The sequence below is a fragment of the Ipomoea triloba genome, chromosome 10 (assembly GCF_003576645.1).
Source record: "Ipomoea triloba cultivar NCNSP0323 chromosome 10, ASM357664v1".
Lineage (NCBI taxonomy): Eukaryota > Viridiplantae > Streptophyta > Magnoliopsida > Solanales > Convolvulaceae > Ipomoea > Ipomoea triloba.
In genome coordinates this window covers 28,811,870-28,829,698 of record NC_044925.1, presented here as the reverse complement: position 1 = coordinate 28,829,698, position 17,829 = coordinate 28,811,870, and the positions used below count along the sequence as shown (strand labels likewise).

Genomic DNA, 17,829 nt, shown 5'->3' with positions numbered 1-17,829 from the left:
ACTGCCTCGTAATAACTAAAAACCCGTTATTATCGCTGGTTAGTAAGTGATCGATTTCCAGAATAGCAGAATCATATAGAGGCTGCGCGATAACTCCGGTATAACAGCAGCAATGAAGGCTCCTCGGAGGCCGATCTACGCCGTGATAACATGGCTCCGGCGGCAACCGCCCAAGGTGAAAGCTTTCCTGGCCGTGGTCGCCGGCATGGCGACACTGGTCTTGCTCCGGGCCATCATCCACGATCACGATAATCTTTTTGTTGCCGCCGAGGCTGTTCACTCCATTGGGATATCGGTTCTCATCTTCAAGCTCATGAAAGACAAAACTTGCGATGGTAATTTCAATTTTCGGGCCTGGTCTTTAATTTTCTCCATTGGGATATCGGAAATTACAGAATATGCAATGGTTGAAATGATTGCAGGGCTTTCACTCAAATCCCAAGAGCTCACAGCTATGTTTTTAGCTGTCAGACTCTACTGCAGTTTCGTCATGGAATATGATATGCACACACTTCTTGATTTGGCTACACTGGCTACAACACTCTGGGTTATTTATATGATACGTTTTAATCTAAAATCAAGTGGCATGGAGGACAAAGACAGTTTTCCATTATATTATGTGGTGAGCCCCCTGATCTTATTGCACAAACAAAGTAATTTAATTTGATGATATTAGTGTCTTCTGATTGCTATGATTCTATATATGCTGCAGGTTGTCCCTTGTGCCTTTTTAGCTTTACTAATTCACCCAACTACATCACACCACATTGCAAACAGGATCTGCTGGGCTTTTTGTGTGTACTTGGAGGCTGTGTCTGTTCTACCTCAACTCCATGTGATGCAAAACACAAAGGTATCCTAAAATGCATGTTTGTGATAGCGGGGATCGAATCCAAATGATAGATTAATGATCTTCTTTATAATTTTGTTCACAGATTATTGAACCATTTACAGCTCATTATGTTTTTGCATTGGGCATTGCAAGGTTCTTAAGCTGTGCTCACTGGGTTCTACAGGTTTGGCTAGCTTCTCAAGTTATTCAATCTAGTGTTTAGAACAAAGATCCAGCTTTTGGCTTTTGACATGTTTTTTTCTCGTCAGGTTTTGGATAGTCGTGGGCATCTCCTTATAGCTCTAGGTCATGGTTTATGGCCTTCTATGGTCCTTATATCAGAAATTGTTCAAACATTCATCTTAGCAGACTTCTGCTACTACTATGTACAAAGGTAAACCATCTTTTATCGTTCTTCAGAACTCATCGCTCACAATTTGCTGATTCTGCTGTGTCTTACGCAGTGTTTTTGGAGGACAGCTTGTGCTGCGCCTTCCTTATGGAGCAGTGTAATGGCCGGTTGCACTCGAAGTAGCAAGAATAGTCAAGTGCACTCACTTTTACTTATGCAGCGAGCAATGGCTTTTCTTATGTATCTTAGGTATCTGAAATTAGTTGGTTTTCTGGAAATAACAGTAACTTGATTCATTAACGCTAACTTATGATCTGAGAATGTATTTCAGTTGCCCTGAATCTCTTGATCGATGTCAAACCTAGTTTTAACACATTGAATGATACAGATGCTGCTATGCTCCTTTTTAATGCAGGCTTTTTGTATAGTAGTTTGATAAATGGTAAATATATATTCATCATGTAAAATGGTTTCTAGTTTTCCTTTTTATTGTGTAATTGTATTATTGATTGATTGTTCATATGATATGATCCGTTGAGCATCTTGCAAAGGGAAGTTCAAAAAGAAACCTGGATTACAGATTGATAAATTGCAGTAATGAAACCGGAAAACAAATTAAAGTTCCTATGAATACGATGTTTGTTTCAGGCAGTCAGATTCCTAGTGAGGATACCCTCTAAAGTGATTCCAGGGCCAAAAGCCAGTATCAAACCCCAATCGGAATCTTCTGCTTCTGATTCCCGGCGAGTTATCTTGTTGTTTTCTTCTAACATGTACTCCAGAACGTATACAATGGTGTTACTGCTAGCGTTTCCATAATCAGCCAACGCTCTCCGGCTTGCACTCAGCTTCTCCGGCGACAATTCCAGCTTCTTTTCCAGTCTGTTGAGAATCGCAGGCCCTCCGGGATGAACAGCCCAGAACAGCTTGTTAAAGTCCTTACGAGAGTACCCAGCAACCCGCATTAGCTTCACGCAGAATTCATCAATGTTGTCTTCGATTATCTGGGGAAGCTCTCTTTCTAGCTTGAAGCTTATGCCTTCTTCAGTCAGCTGGCCGTCGATGATCTTCTCCGTGTCAGGCACGAAATGCTGTATAGCAGTGTGCAGCTCAAAGAGCGGCCTTTCGATTTCTTGAACCGGGTTTGAGCCGATAACCATGGCGCCCGCCCCATCCCCGAACAGCGCCACTCCCACTAAATCATAGGGGCGATCCGCGCTGGGAGGTTTGAACCCGATTATGGTGGTTTCCGAAGTGGCGAGAAGAACTCTGCTTCCTGGATTGTTCTCTGCAATGTCCTTGGCGACACGAAGGCCAGCAACGCCCCCGGAGCAGCCCGAGAAGTAGAGCATGACGCGTTGCGTGTCAGGGCGCAAGCCGAGGCCTTTTGCCAGGTAAAGATCGCCCCCGGGCAGCCGTGCTTCGCTCGAGGAAACATAGACCAAATGTGTGATCTCTGTTGGTGGCCTGCCCCATTTCTTGATGCAAGTCCAGGAGGCTTCAACTGCCATTTGGGTAACTGCAGAGTTGCAGATATCTAACCTCTGCTTCACTGTTGGAAGCCCTTCAATGGCAAGCTCAGGATACTTCTTTAGGATCTCTTCTGACATCACAACATACCTAGTTTTCACAGTGGTTGTCTTGCCTGCACCAGATTCAACAACACAAATTATATTAAGTTTCCAAAACCAAACAACACAAGAAACAAAGAAAGAAAGGACAATAGCTTACAAAGTCGAGTCAGTTTCTGCTTGAGGACTGGATCATCACAGTTGGTGTTCTTGAAATACCCATCAACCAGAAATTCCTGCATCACAAGCTGGTGAGGGAAGGCCTTGCCAAGAGCCATAATCGAAGCTTTTCCTGGGCTAGCCGCCTTCTTGCCTCCCTGCAAAACTGCATCTCCAAACCCCATGCTCTCTCTCTTAATCTCTTCACAAACAGGTTGCTGAATGAATAAGCCTTTTCAAGACACTGCCTTTTTCCTCTTGAATTATCAAGCACAAATATATGTACTATTATATACTTGCACAAGAAAAGTGGCTCTCAATAAAGTAAGTTGTAGTATGGAAGTAGTAGTGTTTTGTTGAGGAGTAAGAAGCTCATGAATATCAACAGAGAAAGAGTTTGGTTGTGCAAGCTTGGTAGGCCTCTTGCAGTTCAAGTGTATAATCAACTGTAACAAATTCACAACTTAATTATTTTCTCTTATTATATGCCCAGTGACAGTTGAATCCTTCTGCAAAAACAAAGATTCATTGCTAAAGGAAAATTGGAAACATAAACGATTGCATATAAAACTCCAAAGTCTGAACCGTGTCATAGAAATACATACTACATAATATATTATACATAATATTACTGTAAACAAGTATGCAGCTAGATAGCTGGTTGCAGATTGACAAGGACTGGATGAAATGGATATGTATGAGGCGTATACATTGTTACATGTAGATAATATGGAGCCAGAATACAGTATCACAGACAAATTTTATTGCCATTTTCCCTGAAGTTGAATGACCGCTTGATGGGTAATAAGACCAGAGTTCCATAATTTGATGCATGGTCCAAATCAAAGTTCAGATAGAGATTTTCCGCTTATGAAATCAACAATTTGGGTGGCAGCTTCATCAAGTGCAGCAGCTACAGCGGCTAAATTTTGCAAAAACTCCTCTGCTGTTGGTTTATCACCATCCACAATATCAGTCACTGCTTTCAACAAAATTGCAGGGACTTTCAAAAGATCTGACACATATGCAACTGCTGCTCCCTGCAAACATGATATTATGAAACCCATAAGCATCTTCAAGGCTTAGCTCCTAACAAATTGTATAAGGAAAATATAAATACCTTACCAAAACTGGCAGAGAAAATCTAATGAATCTTAATTTCACACAGCAATACAGCAGGGTACATGCAAAAGTGACCCAAGTCTTTACAAACTTCACTACTTGCCAAATTTTGAATGTAATTCACAAAATAGCACTCCATGTTATGTAACAGAAGGTAATAGGTGAAAAAACATTAAGCAATAACCAATGAATTGATGACCAAAAAGTAAAAATATGAGGGCCATAATAGAAGCTCATAACAAAAGCATGAATTTGGAATTTTCAAGATGGGCATGAGTCATAGGCTCATCACTCGAAGCCACAGTATAGTAGAAACTAAAAACATACCTCCATGTCTTTAACTGTTGCATCATTAGCAGTGATAGATGATTCATCAACTGGGGACATATCCAAGGAATCACCAGTAGACAGTTTGCCAACCTGAAACATGCAAGCATGTATTATTGAAAACTTAAAAACAATGATTTTCACAGTTAGCACCAAAATTCCAGAAATATAGGTGAGGAAAAACCACCTTCAGATTAAGTTCCTTCAGAAGATTAGGAGTGGGAAAAGCCTGCCGCAAGCCAACTCCATATAAATCAAATACCTAAAGGAAAGAGAAAGGGTAGATTAATTAAGATTTAGTGATCAAGTTATTGTAGATAAGAGAACAATTTATTTAGTCAGTAAACTGACTAAGTAATCCTCAGTGTGGCTTCATAGGATAAAAAAATGAATGAAGTTCTTCACCTATAGAATCATGAAGTTATACCCTCAACACCATGAAGGGGATATTTATTAATTGTATTAAATAAGTATAAAATGTTGATTACAATAGCTTTCCTTCACATTAACACCCAGTGATCCCAGTATCTAGACTTGAGTACTACTAAACATGTGTCAAGTACAGGAGAAAGAGACTTTTCTTACCCATTTTTGTCCAAAACCTAAAAATGCTGGCAAATAGCATTCCTCCTTTCTCAATAGTGGCATATTATAAGATCCAAATACAAAATCCTATTCGAGATGGTGACTTACTGGGATAGGTATTCTTCTATCATGGAAAGCAGCATGTGATGCAATAAATACATCTCCAATGGAAGCACCTTTAGCCTGTAAATGTCTAAAAATCAAGACAAAACTATATTTAACAGAATTTATTCTAGAAATGTGCATTACACAGCAGGAAAACCGAGAAAGACGTAGTTAGTAACTTCATGAGAAGTTTATTTTTTTTTTTCAAAAACATGTACCTTAAACCCACCCGCAGTGCCTGCATTTATGATGAGATCAGGTTTTAATGCTTGGATAGAAGCATAAGTCAAGAGAGATGAAGAAATCGTCCCTACGCTGTCAACCCCTAAACAAATGGAATTATACATAATTACTTGATAACATAGGATCAAACAACCAGGGATATTTGAATTGAAGTGTAACAAAATTAACAAGTGGATGCAACAATAAAGAAAATTTGTAATACCCAACACTGTGTCTTTTCCAGGACAGACAATATTAAGTTTGAGATCCTTATAGTTACCATAATACCGCACCCAAGGAACTCCCTTTGGAAACCTGCTTAGTTCAAATAATAAACTAGAATTAATATGAAACAGCAGGAAAAATATCATCAAGCACCATCCTGGCTAACTAGAAAGGACAATGGAAAAAAGGACGGTACAGTACTATAAACTTGATAACTAGAGAAAAAATCAATTTTAGGATAAGTGATTAAATTATTATGAATATACGGAGTAACAAACTGTAGTAGCTTTGTCAATTTTATATATTCCTTCACTGTTTTGTACTATAAAAATCCTAACTTTATCGGTCTTGACACACTACTCTGATAGTCAATAGCGCAAATTAGAAGGAAATAACTAAACCCTCAATTAAATGAAAGAAGGGAAAGTAAACAAATAAATCAGGAGGGAGAAAACTGACGGCGGATCAACATCCTCGACGAGCTGGAACTTATTGACGAGAGGTAGCGCCTCAGTTTGCATAGCTGCACGTGGGCCACAATCGCGGTCATCAATCATTGAATTCAGTCACCAGCAAGTGTAAAAGCGCGCACACATATGTTATATGTATATGGGGAAAGAGGGAGAGACAAGACAAGGAGTACCAATGACGAAGACGATGGTGGAGACAGGGCGGTCATCGGCCGGAGAAGGAGAAGAAGCGGCGATGGTTGACTCATCCTTGACTTGTTCCGATTGGTCCTCCGGAGGAGCCATTCTGTTTTGCCTCACCAGATCTTCTCTGAATCTCTTCTTCTTCTTCTTCTTCTGCTGCTGCTGCTGTGATTACTTTCTATGGATGAATAACGACGAAAATCTGTGGGCGAGGGGCCCACGTGACTATTAACGAATCAGAAACCGCTGTTCTTTCCCGGACGGGTCCCACCAGGCATATACCCGATTGATTTCTGCTAAAAAGTCGCATGCTGAAATATAGTCATAGCCAAAAAGGTAATAAGAAGAAGTTTGGGCTGGGCTGGGCTGGAGTATGAGTTCACATCCTATAATGACTAATTTGGGCTTTTTTACATTAATTATTGGGCTTTCATTCAGAGAATAAATAACGGGCCAGCTCCAGTTCATTCTCGATTAACAACTCATTATGGACAATTTATATCGTTGACCAGGGTGCACCCCGTATCAAAACGACTTCGTTTTGATCATTTTAATTAATGGTTTGTTTGTGTGAAAATCGTGTTTTCCGTTTCGACCGTTAACTTCCAAATATAAAAATAAAATAAAAAATTTGCGTCGTCCAGATTGACGGTTTTGATTTGTTTGTTGTTGATGTAAATAAATGAATTCGTATGTGATATTCTTTGATTGAACTATATGAGAATAGTTATAGGATTGTTTTTGAAACAATTAGATGATCCGAAGGATTGGAGGATGATGTTTGTGTATTTGTGTTAATATTCTGTGTATTCTTTGGAGGCATTATGTATATTGTAGACTACAATTCTGTGTATTCATGTTAGTGGTACTTAAACATAGGTTGTGATGTATTTTGTGTATTCGAATGTTAGGATGATGATTTATGTGTAGTTATGTCAATATTCTGTGTATTTCATGAAGTCATTATGTGTATTATAGACAATAATTCTGAATATTCCATGACGTCATTCGAAACAGCGTACGTCCATTCGTCTACTAACATTTGAAAAGACGTCGTTTTGGACCAGGGTCCACAGTGCACTGTGGACCCTAGTCCACGATATAACGATTGCTCATTATGCCGGCCCCACAACACCTCATTAATTAAACTCAATAGTTATACCATGGACCCGGGTCCATCTCGCAAGGTAGATCTGTGCCTATTTACATACTAAATTTTCACAATTTGAATTGTGAACATTTAAAATATAAATTCTGAACTTTAAGTAGGTAAATTGTGTATTTTGGACTTAGTACACCTTGGGACTTGGGTCCACTTAATAATTTGCCAATTAAACTCCTTTTGACTTTTACACGCCCAACTTTTTCTCCATGTAAAACCGGCAGCCACAAATTGACTTGTTCTCTTATGTTAAAAAGTCCAATTCAATTACGGAGTATAATATATTTAATGTTACGTATAATATACTTAATGCTGTAGTTAATGGGATTTATAATTTAGTTTGATAGTGTGGGGATTATTATCGAAGGTTCATTAGGTCAGGTTTAACAAGACTAACACACTAATTTTAAGCAACATGAGATTAACATAGTATGAGTTATTTAAAAAAAAAAAAAGAAAAAAAAAGAAGACATAGTACGGAGTATGAGTTATTCAATAGTCAGGATTAAACTTATATCTCGGGACCAATCTGTCAGAACTGGTATCTAATTCCTGGTCAATGAATTCACTATATAGCAAAAATAACTCGTATGATAGAATACTAATTGCTCTACTTGTACATTTCGCGTGTTTTAATTGGGTTGATTAACTTAAGTACGTATAACCTGTTAACTTGTATAAATATAACTCACAGTACATCATTTGGATAAGGATTTTAACTTTAATTAATTGTATAAATTACTCATTAATTAAAGGTTGCTCTCGAATGTATTTACTTGAAATTCTGTTTAAGCAAACACAAATTACAAAATCTGTGCCAACCAACTATAAATATATTTTGAGTTACTTGATGAAGTTGAGTTGGAGTACCATACCGTATTCATTTCATTTCATTTCACAATCTGCTCAGCTTTACATTAAATATAGTATAGGTCCATAAAGAGTTGACTTGTTCACCCATTCCCATTTACGAAAAAGTAGACATCTTGATTTATTCATACATCATTAATCATTGATGTCACATATATGAATTAAATAATAATAATAATAATTTATTGAATCACTCCAGCATGCAATTATAGTTGCATCCATAACGTGCTGCTGATTTCTTGTTGAGACTATTAATTGCGAACACCCACCACTATCTTATCATGAAAGGGAGATATATATATGTGTACGCGCGCGTGTTATAATAAATAATAAATTACATTAGATAAAATTTCTTTAATTATTTTGGTTACACATGATCTTTTTAATATTGTTTACTTTTCATTCCTGAGTAATGGTGGTTGGTAATGATAGTGATATATAATTCTTCAGTGTATCGCCATTGCTAGCTACTAGCTAGCACGTATGAGGGACTAATCTACCAGCCAGCGAGGCATATATCAATGTGAATCATTCGGAAATCAGAGATGATGATAAGGTGTTGAAATTCTGATTAAAAATCCATATAAATATTATATATATATGGTGAACAACGTTTGCAGATGCACGAAGCTAAGAAAGCACCTTCGATCTCCAATTCAATAATATATATGTTTTGGTTACCCCTTCACAAGATAAACAAAAGATTTAATTTGATAATAAAAATAAAAATTTGCAAATTATTTATATATTTATTTGATATGATACTCCGATCGATCCGTATAAAGTGCTTGGATGAAGAAACTAGTGCAGTCATCAATTAAGCTCCATACTTCGTGGACCAGACATCACCAAATTATTAATAAGCGAATTGAATGACGTTTTTATATATTAATTATTATTATATAATAATAATTATATTGGATCAAGCTAAGTGATACGCACAGTACAGTACAGTAGATGCATTAATTAAGCATACTACTCCAAGTTGATAAGATCAACTGCCATGCTATAAATAGACAGTGATGTATGAGAGAGTTTACACAACTAACATACATCATATCGATCGATCCATCAATGGCTGCCAACACTACAAGGCACATTCTTGGCGATGAAGAAAGCCATCCTCATAATATTGGTGGCAGCAAAAGAATCGCAGCCGTCTCCTCTCCATTCCCAATGCAAGTAACTTCAAACCCGCCCTAGCCTTTTTATTAATTATAACCGGCCACCATGCATACATGCAAATTAATTAAGCATACTCATTAATTATATTGTATTGTTATGCAGGGGGGATCACGAGTGGACTGGCGATGATCAGAAAACTCCCCCGCCTCCCGTCACGCTTGCTCAGAAGCTGGGCTTGATGGACTTCTTTTCATTCAATGTCAGTATATATATATATATTTTTTAATACAACTCACTCTATTAACCTTAACCTTAGCTTATTAATTAACGTGCTTAGTAATGTTTGTTTTGTGTTATTAAAGGTGTGGCGGGCATCGATAGGGGAGCTCATCGGCACGGCCGTGCTGGTCTTCATGATTGACACCATAGTCATATCCACGTTCGAAAGTGACATCAAAATGCCAAATTTAGTTATGTCGGTTCTTATCACTATTGTCATCACCATCCTACTACTCGCCGTGTTTCCGGTCTCCGGCGGCCACATAAACCCCATTATCTCCTTCTCCGCCGCCTTAGTCGGGATTATTTCCATGTCCAGGGCGGTAATCTACACGGTAGCACAGTGCGTTGGTGCTACCCTGGGCGCGCTGGCGCTCAAGGCGGTGGTGAGTAGCAGCATCGAGAACACTTTCTCGTTGGGAGGATGCACGTTAACGGTTATTGCGCCGGGCCCAAATGGGCCCATTACTGTTGGGCTCGAGATGGCCCAGGCTTTCTGGCTCGAGATCTTCTGTTCATTCGTATTCCTTTTCGCTTCCATTTGGATGGCGTATGATCACCGGCAGGCCGAGAGGCTAGGGCTTGTCAAGGTTTTGTCGATCGTCGGAATGGTGTTGGGCCTGCTGGTGTTCATCTCGACGACGGTGACGGCCACCAAGGGATACGCCGGAGCCGGGATGAATCCGGCGAGGTGTTTCGGGGCTGCAGTTGTTAGAGGAGGACACCTGTGGGATGGTCATTGGATATTCTGGGTGGGGCCTTTCATTGCTTGCGTGGCATTCTATTTGTACACTAAGATCATTCCATCTCAGCATTTCCATGCAACCGGATATCCACATGATTTCTTCTCCACTCTCAAGCTTGCCTGCGGATCCCAACTATAGCTATAACTATACTATATGTATTGTACTGCCTCTAACATAATCCATATGTTGGGGTTATAAGAACTAATGTCTTTGTTATAAGTTTCAATTTTGAAATAATATAATGTATTAAAATTAAAGTTGTATTTTGTCTGTGAAGTTGTTGCATGGTACGGTGTCTCTTTCTTTGCATTTTTCTTTGTCCAAATTGTGACATTGAGAACTGAACTAAATATATATATATAATTGTAACATTAAACAAATAAAAAAAAATGCAATATATATTTTGAACAGATGAACTTGCACATTTTTCTGTGAAACTTTTTTGGCTAAATTACTTTGAATGCTATATAACAAGCTAAGTCATCAACTATTGAAAAAAATTATAAATTTATTGATGAAAATGTAAATTGTTTGCCTTTTTCCTTTTGACATTTCAGTTGCATGTACTTTTAATTCAATAACTCAATAATTTAATGGATATGATGATTGATGATATTGGACATGATTATAGTAAATTGTCAAACATGTTTGGTAGTGTTGACTTGTTAGATATAAATATCTTTGAAGTTGTTTAGGTTTTTTCAACACTTGTGAACCTTTCATCCAAGTTGTGTTGGGCAGAGAATAGCTGCCATTCATACTTGCAAGTTGGCCCAACTGCTGTCACTTCGGCTAAGTCAATTCAAATTGGAAGAAAGAGAGTTTGTCAAACTACTATGGGCCACGGCATTTGAGTTTAGAGCCTTAGAGGTTTTTGACCGAAATTGGCAGATTTTATGAGGAGTGAATAAAAATTGACAACAAATGAATGAGAAATTCGTTTAATTTGGAACTTGAATTTTTTATTAAAAAAGAAAAAAACACTTTGTCAAAATTTTGATTTTTTTTTTTGTTTTTAAAAAAAAAAGAGAAACGCATGAATGATTGGTGTTTGTCTTTTGTATTGCTACAAATGACAAATGCAAGTTGTACTCGCGTCTCTCGTATTTTTATCGATGTAAGTACGACTTGCATTTGTAGTACTTCAGGCTAACAAAAAAAGATTTAGAAAATTTGTCTAAACTAAGTGAGAGTTGTGTTTTTTTTTTTTAATTTAATTTTTATATCATAAACTCAAGTTTCAAACAAAATTTTCCTTCTTTTATTCATATTTTAAAAGTCACTAATTTGTGTCCATGAAAAGTGACATTTCAATCAAAAACCTTTGAGTTTAGATGTGTAGAACAATTCCAATTGGCCCCATTCATCTCTAAGTTAATTACTAATTGACGCCAAAACCAAGATATAATTTGTACTTTAAATTAACTAACTAATACTCCATAATATTCACTTTATTAATTATTATATTTGATAAATTAAAGTAGGATGTTTGTGTCACACTGTCACTATGTATACCTAGCATAGTAACATTCAGCCGACCTATGTTAAGTACGTACTTTACTACAATTCTTTTGCCTTCTTGATTAGTTGATTTTAGAAGTTTAAAGCATCTATATTAAAGGTTTTTGTGACGTTTTTGGCATAACAAAAAATTTGGGTAGACTTTTAAGATTAATTAGAGGTGTAGTTTTTACTTTTTAACAAGATTTTGTTCCTGTAAATAAAAAAATTTTGTGAAGCCCATCAAAAGGGAAAAGGACGCGGACTATGCACATTTCGCGCACACGTGTAGGATGTGTAATAAATCCATTTTTCCTTTGTCAAACTACTTTTGCTGTTTTTTTTTTCTTTTCTTTTTCTTTCCTCTTCTTTTTCTCTCCTTTCTCTTACATGGCATGCAAAAAACTCATAGAATAATGGTTGAGTAATGTATTAAAGTCTGATAATGTATTGGTTATGTATTCAGAGCTTTTCGATTCGCTTCATGAATTCATTCATACAGTAGGCAGTTGGTTCTCAGGTTGATCCTTTATATTAGGATCAAATTTTGTTCGGTGCATTTTGCACCTTCAATTCTTTGCTAATATATTTATAGTTGGCTGTGCTAAAAAAAAATCTGCTAATTATGAAACATGTACGCGTTTAGCGTTTATGGATTAATTAATACTTCCAAAATAGTTGGATTGGGCTATCACTCATAATCCAAACCTCCATAGCTAGGTAGTACAGTGTACTATGGGTGCCGCCCCGGTGGCCTGATCAATCAACCATCAGCGTATCTTATTGGGCCTCTCATCTATTAATCATGGATGGGGCTCCTCTAACCATAGCCTGCGGCCTGCCCAACTCATTCATTCCTAAATAATAATTGATGGGTGAGGATGAGGGACCTTGTACTCCGCTAAGTCACTAGCCTCCACGTGGTTGAAACTTCAAGACTTTCACAAGGAGTCAGACTTAGAATGATATGATGTTGTTAGATGGGATACTAGGGCTTGGGTGTCGGATTGTCAGCCTTAGGCTGGTTTCCCCGTCGGGCTTGTCGGGTGCTCGATGAAGGCCCAAAACGCATGGAGGGCTGAATATGTATGGCAGCCTAATAAAAGTTATGGAGTAACATTTATGATGCCGATTCAACATGAAAAGAAAGACAATTAGTTGGTAATCTAGTAGCTATGGAAGAATGGTGAAGTCCTTAGATCATCTTCCACTAACTAAATATCTTTATATTTTCTAAATCACCTTCCACTACCTAAATAACTTTATATTTCATAAGTCACATTCTCATTTTATTAAATATTTCACTCAATCATAAATACCCCATTACCATATGTAATACAAAATGTTCACTATAAAAAGGCCATAGCTGAAGAGAACAGGGGACGGGACATCCTCAAGATCTATATCTTCATCAACATTCCATATCACTTGATCTTCATCTTCAACATCCTCAAGATCTACGTCTCTTCATCCACTCAATTTATAAATATGAAAAACCTCTCTTCTTCCCAAAAATTTCATAAAGTGCTCCAAGCATGAGAGCTCCATATAAAAAATGTGCATATACAATATTACTTCAAAGATAGTAGATTTTAGCTTAATACCTTCAAAAAATGCTTGTGATTTTTCCTTTTGATTTTTACGTTAAAAAATATTGTCTATTTATTTTCCCCTCATCTCATTTACATTATATTTTATTGTTTTTCCGGTTATGCTGGTCAACCGGTAACCGTCATCAAGTCGTAACAGATATGATTATCTAAGTAACTATGTGATCAACTTGAGTGAGATTGCTTTCAACAAAATATGTATATAAATTAGAATGGACAAATAGTATTATTTTTCTAACGATAAATTGCTCAATGGCGGCCATTAATTTATTGCTTCCTATAATATCTCTAATATAAGTATATATCTTTTAAAAAAACTGAACAATAATTATTGGTGAACCCTATAGTGGTCACGTACGTACAGAACCTACTGTACAATCCAATAGTGACAAAGAAAATTATTCAATTCATCAACTCTTGTGACCGTTATGTTTACCAATACGTATTATTAGTGCACACTTTTAAGATTATAATTTTTAGGTAATTTAGAGTTGTTGATACGGATCGAACTTTGATAGTGCGGTATTGACTCTTTGAGGTACAATTGATAGATAGTAAAAGTATTCAAAAAGAGTTGCTGATACGATGAACTTTTTAAGGATTCCTTAATGAGCATGCAAGTATAGTTGCAACCAATTACATCATTAAGTCATTTGTTTTGTTTGTTGGGATATTTCAATATTTTCCCGTGTGGGTTTCCTTTTTTAGTTATCAATTCATCACTTGAGCTTACATGCAAGTATAAAACACAAACCTGCCTTTCCCATTTTGTAGACAACAACAAAATTCGAACTACTTGTAAGTTACTTATTAATTTTCTTGATTTAATCAATTAGTTATGAACAATTTAACTAGGTTTGTCAACTATAATAACAAGATGGACTTCATCCACTACATATTTTTAGATAATGACAGTGAACTTTATCATAAATCAAAATTTTTATTACGTTATTTAAAAAGTAACCTAGTTAAATATGCAACAAATAGAAAATTAAAAAATGAATTGCTCCGCTAGGGAAATATATACAAAAAGGGACGTATTGTTGCTACCCCTTGAGAAGCCAGCATCCTACTCTCATTCTGGACTCTTCTCAATTTTTTCTTCCAAATAATCTATTAAGATTTTAACTTCATCACAAAAACTTAATATAAGATCGTATTAATTTCTAATTTGTGAAAAAAGGGAAATTAAAGAAGTTAGCGTTACATGACAAATATGCAAGCCATCCAGCTTCCAAGGGAATTCAACGTTTGCTGTTTGCATACGCCATTAGGGTAGTTATATCATGTTTTATGTGATTCTAGATTTTTTCGTTGATCTTGTATTGTACTTATAAGAAAAATGACAACTTGATTTCCTTTATTGACGGCTGAAATTTGATTAATAGATATAAAATAACTTTTTAATCAAATATATTTTTGACCCTCCATCCTTTAATCCAACGTTACCCTATTTCGAATGCACGATGCAGTTTCTAAAATTGCCCCATTTCAAGTGCACAATACAGTTTCTAACTTGGACTAATAGATAGAAGATATTATTGTTATACTATGACCAGGTCCATTTCGCATTGTGAATCTGCATGGTCCAAAAATTATGTGCATGTAAATAAAGAGTCCTACTACATGAACTTTCTATCTCTATTCCCTAACTTTTATTCTTGATGTGGCAATAGCTGATTTGCTATTTTCATCCCGTGGATCCCAATGAAAATGTCAACACCAAAGTTGTGTGAGATGGAGTAAAATTTGGGAGTAGTAGTATTTCTCGTAAATAAATTGAAGACACATAACATGTTAAATACAATCACATAAAATGGTAAATACAACACATAAACTATATATTAACTGCAAGTACATAATATGCCAACTGGAGACACATAATCTGAATGTTATTTTAGACTCAGGTCCACAATGTAAAATAGACCAGGGCCTATGGTATAATTTCGTTAGAAGATCATAGCCATATATATGCCTTAGCCAAACGGCATTGGATTATTAACCAAAATTAAATCATAATAGTATATAATAATTCAAGACCTTTAAAATATAGTTGGGATATACGAATTAAGTGCTATGTATAGATTGTAATAAGTAGTTGAAAATGAAGTGATAGTCCATAATTGATGCAATTTAAGTAGTTGAAAAGTGCCCGGAGGAGAAGAACATTCACACAAAGTCTTTTGCTTCTTGGTCCATATATCACTCCTAACCCCCTTATTTAATTGGCATAGATCACAACAGCACAGCACATGACATGCAACATACACTTAAAAAATAATACAAATTACTAAATTAGTAAATAGTAACCATAAGGTTACAACTCCGACTCCAAATTGAAGTGACCTATTAGCCTTATAAGATTGAGTCGGTTTGCTATATATAGACAATCTAGACTGTGACTTATCTATTTGTGGTCCTTTGTCATATATGATCACAAAACGGGGTTTACTCAATGCATATACTCGAGTAGTGACTGTGAATTTCCCTCGTCACAAAAAAAAAAAGAAAAAAAAAAAGGAAGAAATCAAGCATTAATAACTAAGTAAATTGATGGAAGAATCAATAGCGGCCATTATTTGAGGGGCAAGCTATTCTATATATACCTATATGCAAATATATGTGAATGTAAGTTAGCTTAGTTACATATATAGGATTCAAGGTTTGTGTAAGCTAAGGTATCAGAATATGGCTGCCAAATATACAAGGCATGGTTTTGGTGATGAGGAAAGCCATCCCCATCAAAATGGTGGAAGCAATAATAATAGAGTTGAAGATGTGTCCTCTACACCCCCCATAAGGCAAGCAACTTTACCTCACCTCCTTTAATTTTTTCTATCAAACTTTAATTTAGCTCTCGATCTCGATCTTAGCTTCTTCAATATTTCACTAACTTTAATTTTTAATTTCATGCATGCATGGTTTTACTTACTGATTCATCAGCAACGGTAACGGTACTCATCAATGGACTGGAGAAAAGATCCCATCTTCCCACCTCACTCTTGCCCAAAAGCTTGGGTTAATGGACTTCCTTTCCTTGGATGTTAGTACACTTAATTTCCGGCCTTCACAAACTTCTCTTTTTTAGTGTCTTATTATTTTATATTTTACTGTCGGTAAAACTAATATAATTCAGATTTAATTTGGGTAGCACGTACCAATTTGACTTATTAAAACATAGCACACCTGTTCGACTTTATTATTGCATTAGAGAGTTACTTTTTTGAAATTGATGATATTTTTACTTGATGGTAAAATTGAAGGTGTGGAGAGCCTCAATGGGGGAGTTATTTGGGACAGCAGTGTTAGTGTTCATGCTGGACGCCATAGTTATATCAACGTATGAAAGTGAGGTGAAAATGCCAAATTTGATCATGTCCATCCTTATTGCGATCGTCATCACAATTCTGTTGCTGGCCGTGTTTCCGGTTTCCGGCGGCCACATAAACCCCACCGTCAGCTTCTCCGCCGCCCTAGTCGGGATTATTTCCATGTCGAGAGCCGTAATCTACATGGTAGCACAGTGTCTCGGTGCCGTGTTGGGCGCTCTAGCACTCAAAGCCGTGGTCAGTGACACCATCGAAAATAATTTCTCGCTCGGCGGGTGTACCGTTACGGTTGTTGCGCCCGGCCCGAACGGGCCGGTCGCGGTTGGGCTGGATACGGTTCAGGCTTTCTGGCTCGAGGTTTTTTGTTCCTTTGTCTTCCTTTTTGCTTCTATTTGGATGGCTTATGATTATCGTCAAGCTAAAGTGCTCGGCCACGTTAAGGTGTTCACCGTCGTGGGAATTGTGTTGGGCCTCCTCGTGTTCATTTCCACGACGTTGACGACCAAGAAGGGATACGCCGGCGCCGGGATGAATCCGGCGAGATGTGTCGGAGCAGCACTGGTTAGAGGCGGGCATCTTTGGGATGGGCACTGGATATTCTGGGTTGGGCCTTTTATTGCATGCGTGGCGTTTTATCTGTACACAAAGATCATCCCCAAACAGCATTTCCATGCCAGTGGTTATCCACACGATTTCTTCTCCACTGTGAAGGCGGGCCTAGGCATTAGGCCCAGTATCTAATGGGCCATAAACCCATAAACACCAAACTTGTAGTGGGCCTGTCAATAATGCATGATTGTAAGAAAATATCAGGCCCAAACCGCGTTGACTGTCATCTTTTCATCTTTTGTTATCTTTTTCTTTTTTTGGGGCATGTTTGTACTTGTTTTGATTCTGTGTACTTGAAGCATTCATAGATGAGTCTATGCGCATTTAGAACAACCATACATTTTACAATTACGTGAAACGAAAAACCACACATTTCCCACCAATTATTTGAAACATTAATAATCGTTGAACACTATGAAATCCCCCCCCCCCCCCCCCCCCCCGAT

The 17,829-nt window shown here is 37.1% G+C and overlaps 5 protein-coding genes across 7 annotated transcripts; 3 read left to right on the top strand and 2 right to left on the bottom strand.

Annotated features, from left to right (window-relative positions):
- Positions 1-112: 112 nt before the first annotated feature.
- LOC116033561 (ER lumen protein-retaining receptor erd-2.2-like) lies at positions 113-1,534 on the top strand. Its single transcript, XM_031276313.1, has 6 exons — positions 113-335; positions 423-622; positions 713-853; positions 936-1,016; positions 1,102-1,226; positions 1,297-1,534. The coding sequence occupies exons 1-6, from the start codon at positions 113-115 to the stop codon at positions 1,343-1,345; spliced, it is 819 nt and encodes a 272-aa protein (XP_031132173.1). The 3' UTR covers positions 1,346-1,534.
- Positions 1,535-1,637: 103 nt separating this feature from the next.
- Positions 1,638-3,371, bottom strand: LOC116032599 (type III polyketide synthase B). Its single transcript, XM_031275246.1, has 2 exons — positions 2,916-3,371; positions 1,638-2,829 (listed from the first exon to the last, which is right to left on the bottom strand). Exons 1-2 carry the CDS (start codon positions 3,097-3,099, stop codon positions 1,829-1,831), a joined length of 1,185 nt encoding a protein of 394 aa, XP_031131106.1. The 5' UTR covers positions 3,100-3,371; the 3' UTR covers positions 1,638-1,828.
- An 85-nt stretch (positions 3,372-3,456) lies between these two features.
- On the bottom strand, positions 3,457-6,333 carry LOC116032600 (5'-methylthioadenosine/S-adenosylhomocysteine nucleosidase 2-like). The gene is made up of 8 exons (XM_031275247.1): positions 6,144-6,333; positions 5,960-6,023; positions 5,499-5,590; positions 5,272-5,378; positions 5,057-5,131; positions 4,551-4,625; positions 4,364-4,456; positions 3,457-3,954 (listed from the first exon to the last, which is right to left on the bottom strand). Exons 1-8 carry the CDS (start codon positions 6,253-6,255, stop codon positions 3,757-3,759), a joined length of 816 nt encoding a protein of 271 aa, XP_031131107.1. The 5' UTR covers positions 6,256-6,333; the 3' UTR covers positions 3,457-3,756.
- Positions 6,334-9,244: 2,911 nt separating this feature from the next.
- On the top strand, positions 9,245-10,644 carry LOC116032812 (aquaporin PIP-type-like). Of its 2 annotated transcripts, none has more exons than XM_031275530.1 (3): positions 9,245-9,363; positions 9,473-9,569; positions 9,673-10,644. In XM_031275530.1, exons 1-3 carry the CDS (start codon positions 9,260-9,262, stop codon positions 10,471-10,473), a joined length of 1,002 nt encoding a protein of 333 aa, XP_031131390.1. In that variant the 5' UTR covers positions 9,245-9,259; the 3' UTR covers positions 10,474-10,644. The 2 variants fall into 2 exon arrangements, with proteins under 2 accessions (XP_031131390.1, XP_031131391.1); XM_031275531.1 differs by having other exon boundaries at positions 9,247-9,367.
- A 5,448-nt stretch (positions 10,645-16,092) lies between these two features.
- On the top strand, positions 16,093-17,734 carry LOC116032057 (probable aquaporin PIP2-8). Of its 2 annotated transcripts, XM_031274448.1 has the most exons (4): positions 16,093-16,246; positions 16,389-16,488; positions 16,709-17,536; positions 17,590-17,734. In XM_031274448.1, exons 1-3 carry the CDS (start codon positions 16,134-16,136, stop codon positions 17,513-17,515), a joined length of 1,020 nt encoding a protein of 339 aa, XP_031130308.1. In that variant the 5' UTR covers positions 16,093-16,133; the 3' UTR covers positions 17,516-17,536; positions 17,590-17,734. The 2 variants fall into 2 exon arrangements, with proteins under 2 accessions (XP_031130308.1, XP_031130307.1); XM_031274447.1 differs by having other exon boundaries at positions 16,709-17,734.
- The last annotated feature ends 95 nt before the right edge of the window (positions 17,735-17,829 follow it).

What these genes read in the sequence shown, in the direction of transcription:
- LOC116033561 (XM_031276313.1), top strand. Translation starts at nt 113, where the DNA reads ATGAAGGCTCCTCGGAGGCCGATCTACGCCGTGATAACATGGCTCCGG. An exon ending in GAAAGACAAAACTTGCGATG is followed by an intron (nt 336 to 422) that starts GTAATTTCAATT and finishes AAATGATTGCAG; the next exon opens with GGCTTTCACTCAAATCCCAA. An exon ending in ATGTGATGCAAAACACAAAG is followed by an intron (nt 854 to 935) that starts GTATCCTAAAAT and finishes TTTTGTTCACAG; the next exon opens with ATTATTGAACCATTTACAGC.
- LOC116032599 (XM_031275246.1), bottom strand. Translation starts at nt 3,099, where the DNA reads ATGGGGTTTGGAGATGCAGTTTTGCAGGGAGGCAAGAAGGCGGCTAGC. An exon ending in GCAGAAACTGACTCGACTTT is followed by an intron (nt 2,830 to 2,915) that starts GTAAGCTATTGT and finishes AATCTGGTGCAG; the next exon opens with GCAAGACAACCACTGTGAAA.
- LOC116032600 (XM_031275247.1), bottom strand. Translation starts at nt 6,255, where the DNA reads ATGGCTCCTCCGGAGGACCAATCGGAACAAGTCAAGGATGAGTCAACC. An exon ending in CACCATCGTCTTCGTCATTG is followed by an intron (nt 6,024 to 6,143) that starts GTACTCCTTGTC and finishes GCCCACGTGCAG; the next exon opens with CTATGCAAACTGAGGCGCTA. An exon ending in CAACAGTTAAAGACATGGAG is followed by an intron (nt 3,955 to 4,363) that starts GTATGTTTTTAG and finishes TCATGTTTGCAG; the next exon opens with GGAGCAGCAGTTGCATATGT.
- LOC116032812 (XM_031275530.1), top strand. Translation starts at nt 9,260, where the DNA reads ATGGCTGCCAACACTACAAGGCACATTCTTGGCGATGAAGAAAGCCAT. An exon ending in GTCTCCTCTCCATTCCCAAT is followed by an intron (nt 9,364 to 9,472) that starts GCAAGTAACTTC and finishes ATTGTTATGCAG; the next exon opens with GGGGGATCACGAGTGGACTG. An exon ending in TGGACTTCTTTTCATTCAAT is followed by an intron (nt 9,570 to 9,672) that starts GTCAGTATATAT and finishes GTGTTATTAAAG; the next exon opens with GTGTGGCGGGCATCGATAGG.
- LOC116032057 (XM_031274448.1), top strand. Translation starts at nt 16,134, where the DNA reads ATGGCTGCCAAATATACAAGGCATGGTTTTGGTGATGAGGAAAGCCAT. An exon ending in TCCTCTACACCCCCCATAAG is followed by an intron (nt 16,247 to 16,388) that starts GCAAGCAACTTT and finishes CTGATTCATCAG; the next exon opens with CAACGGTAACGGTACTCATC. An exon ending in TGGACTTCCTTTCCTTGGAT is followed by an intron (nt 16,489 to 16,708) that starts GTTAGTACACTT and finishes GTAAAATTGAAG; the next exon opens with GTGTGGAGAGCCTCAATGGG.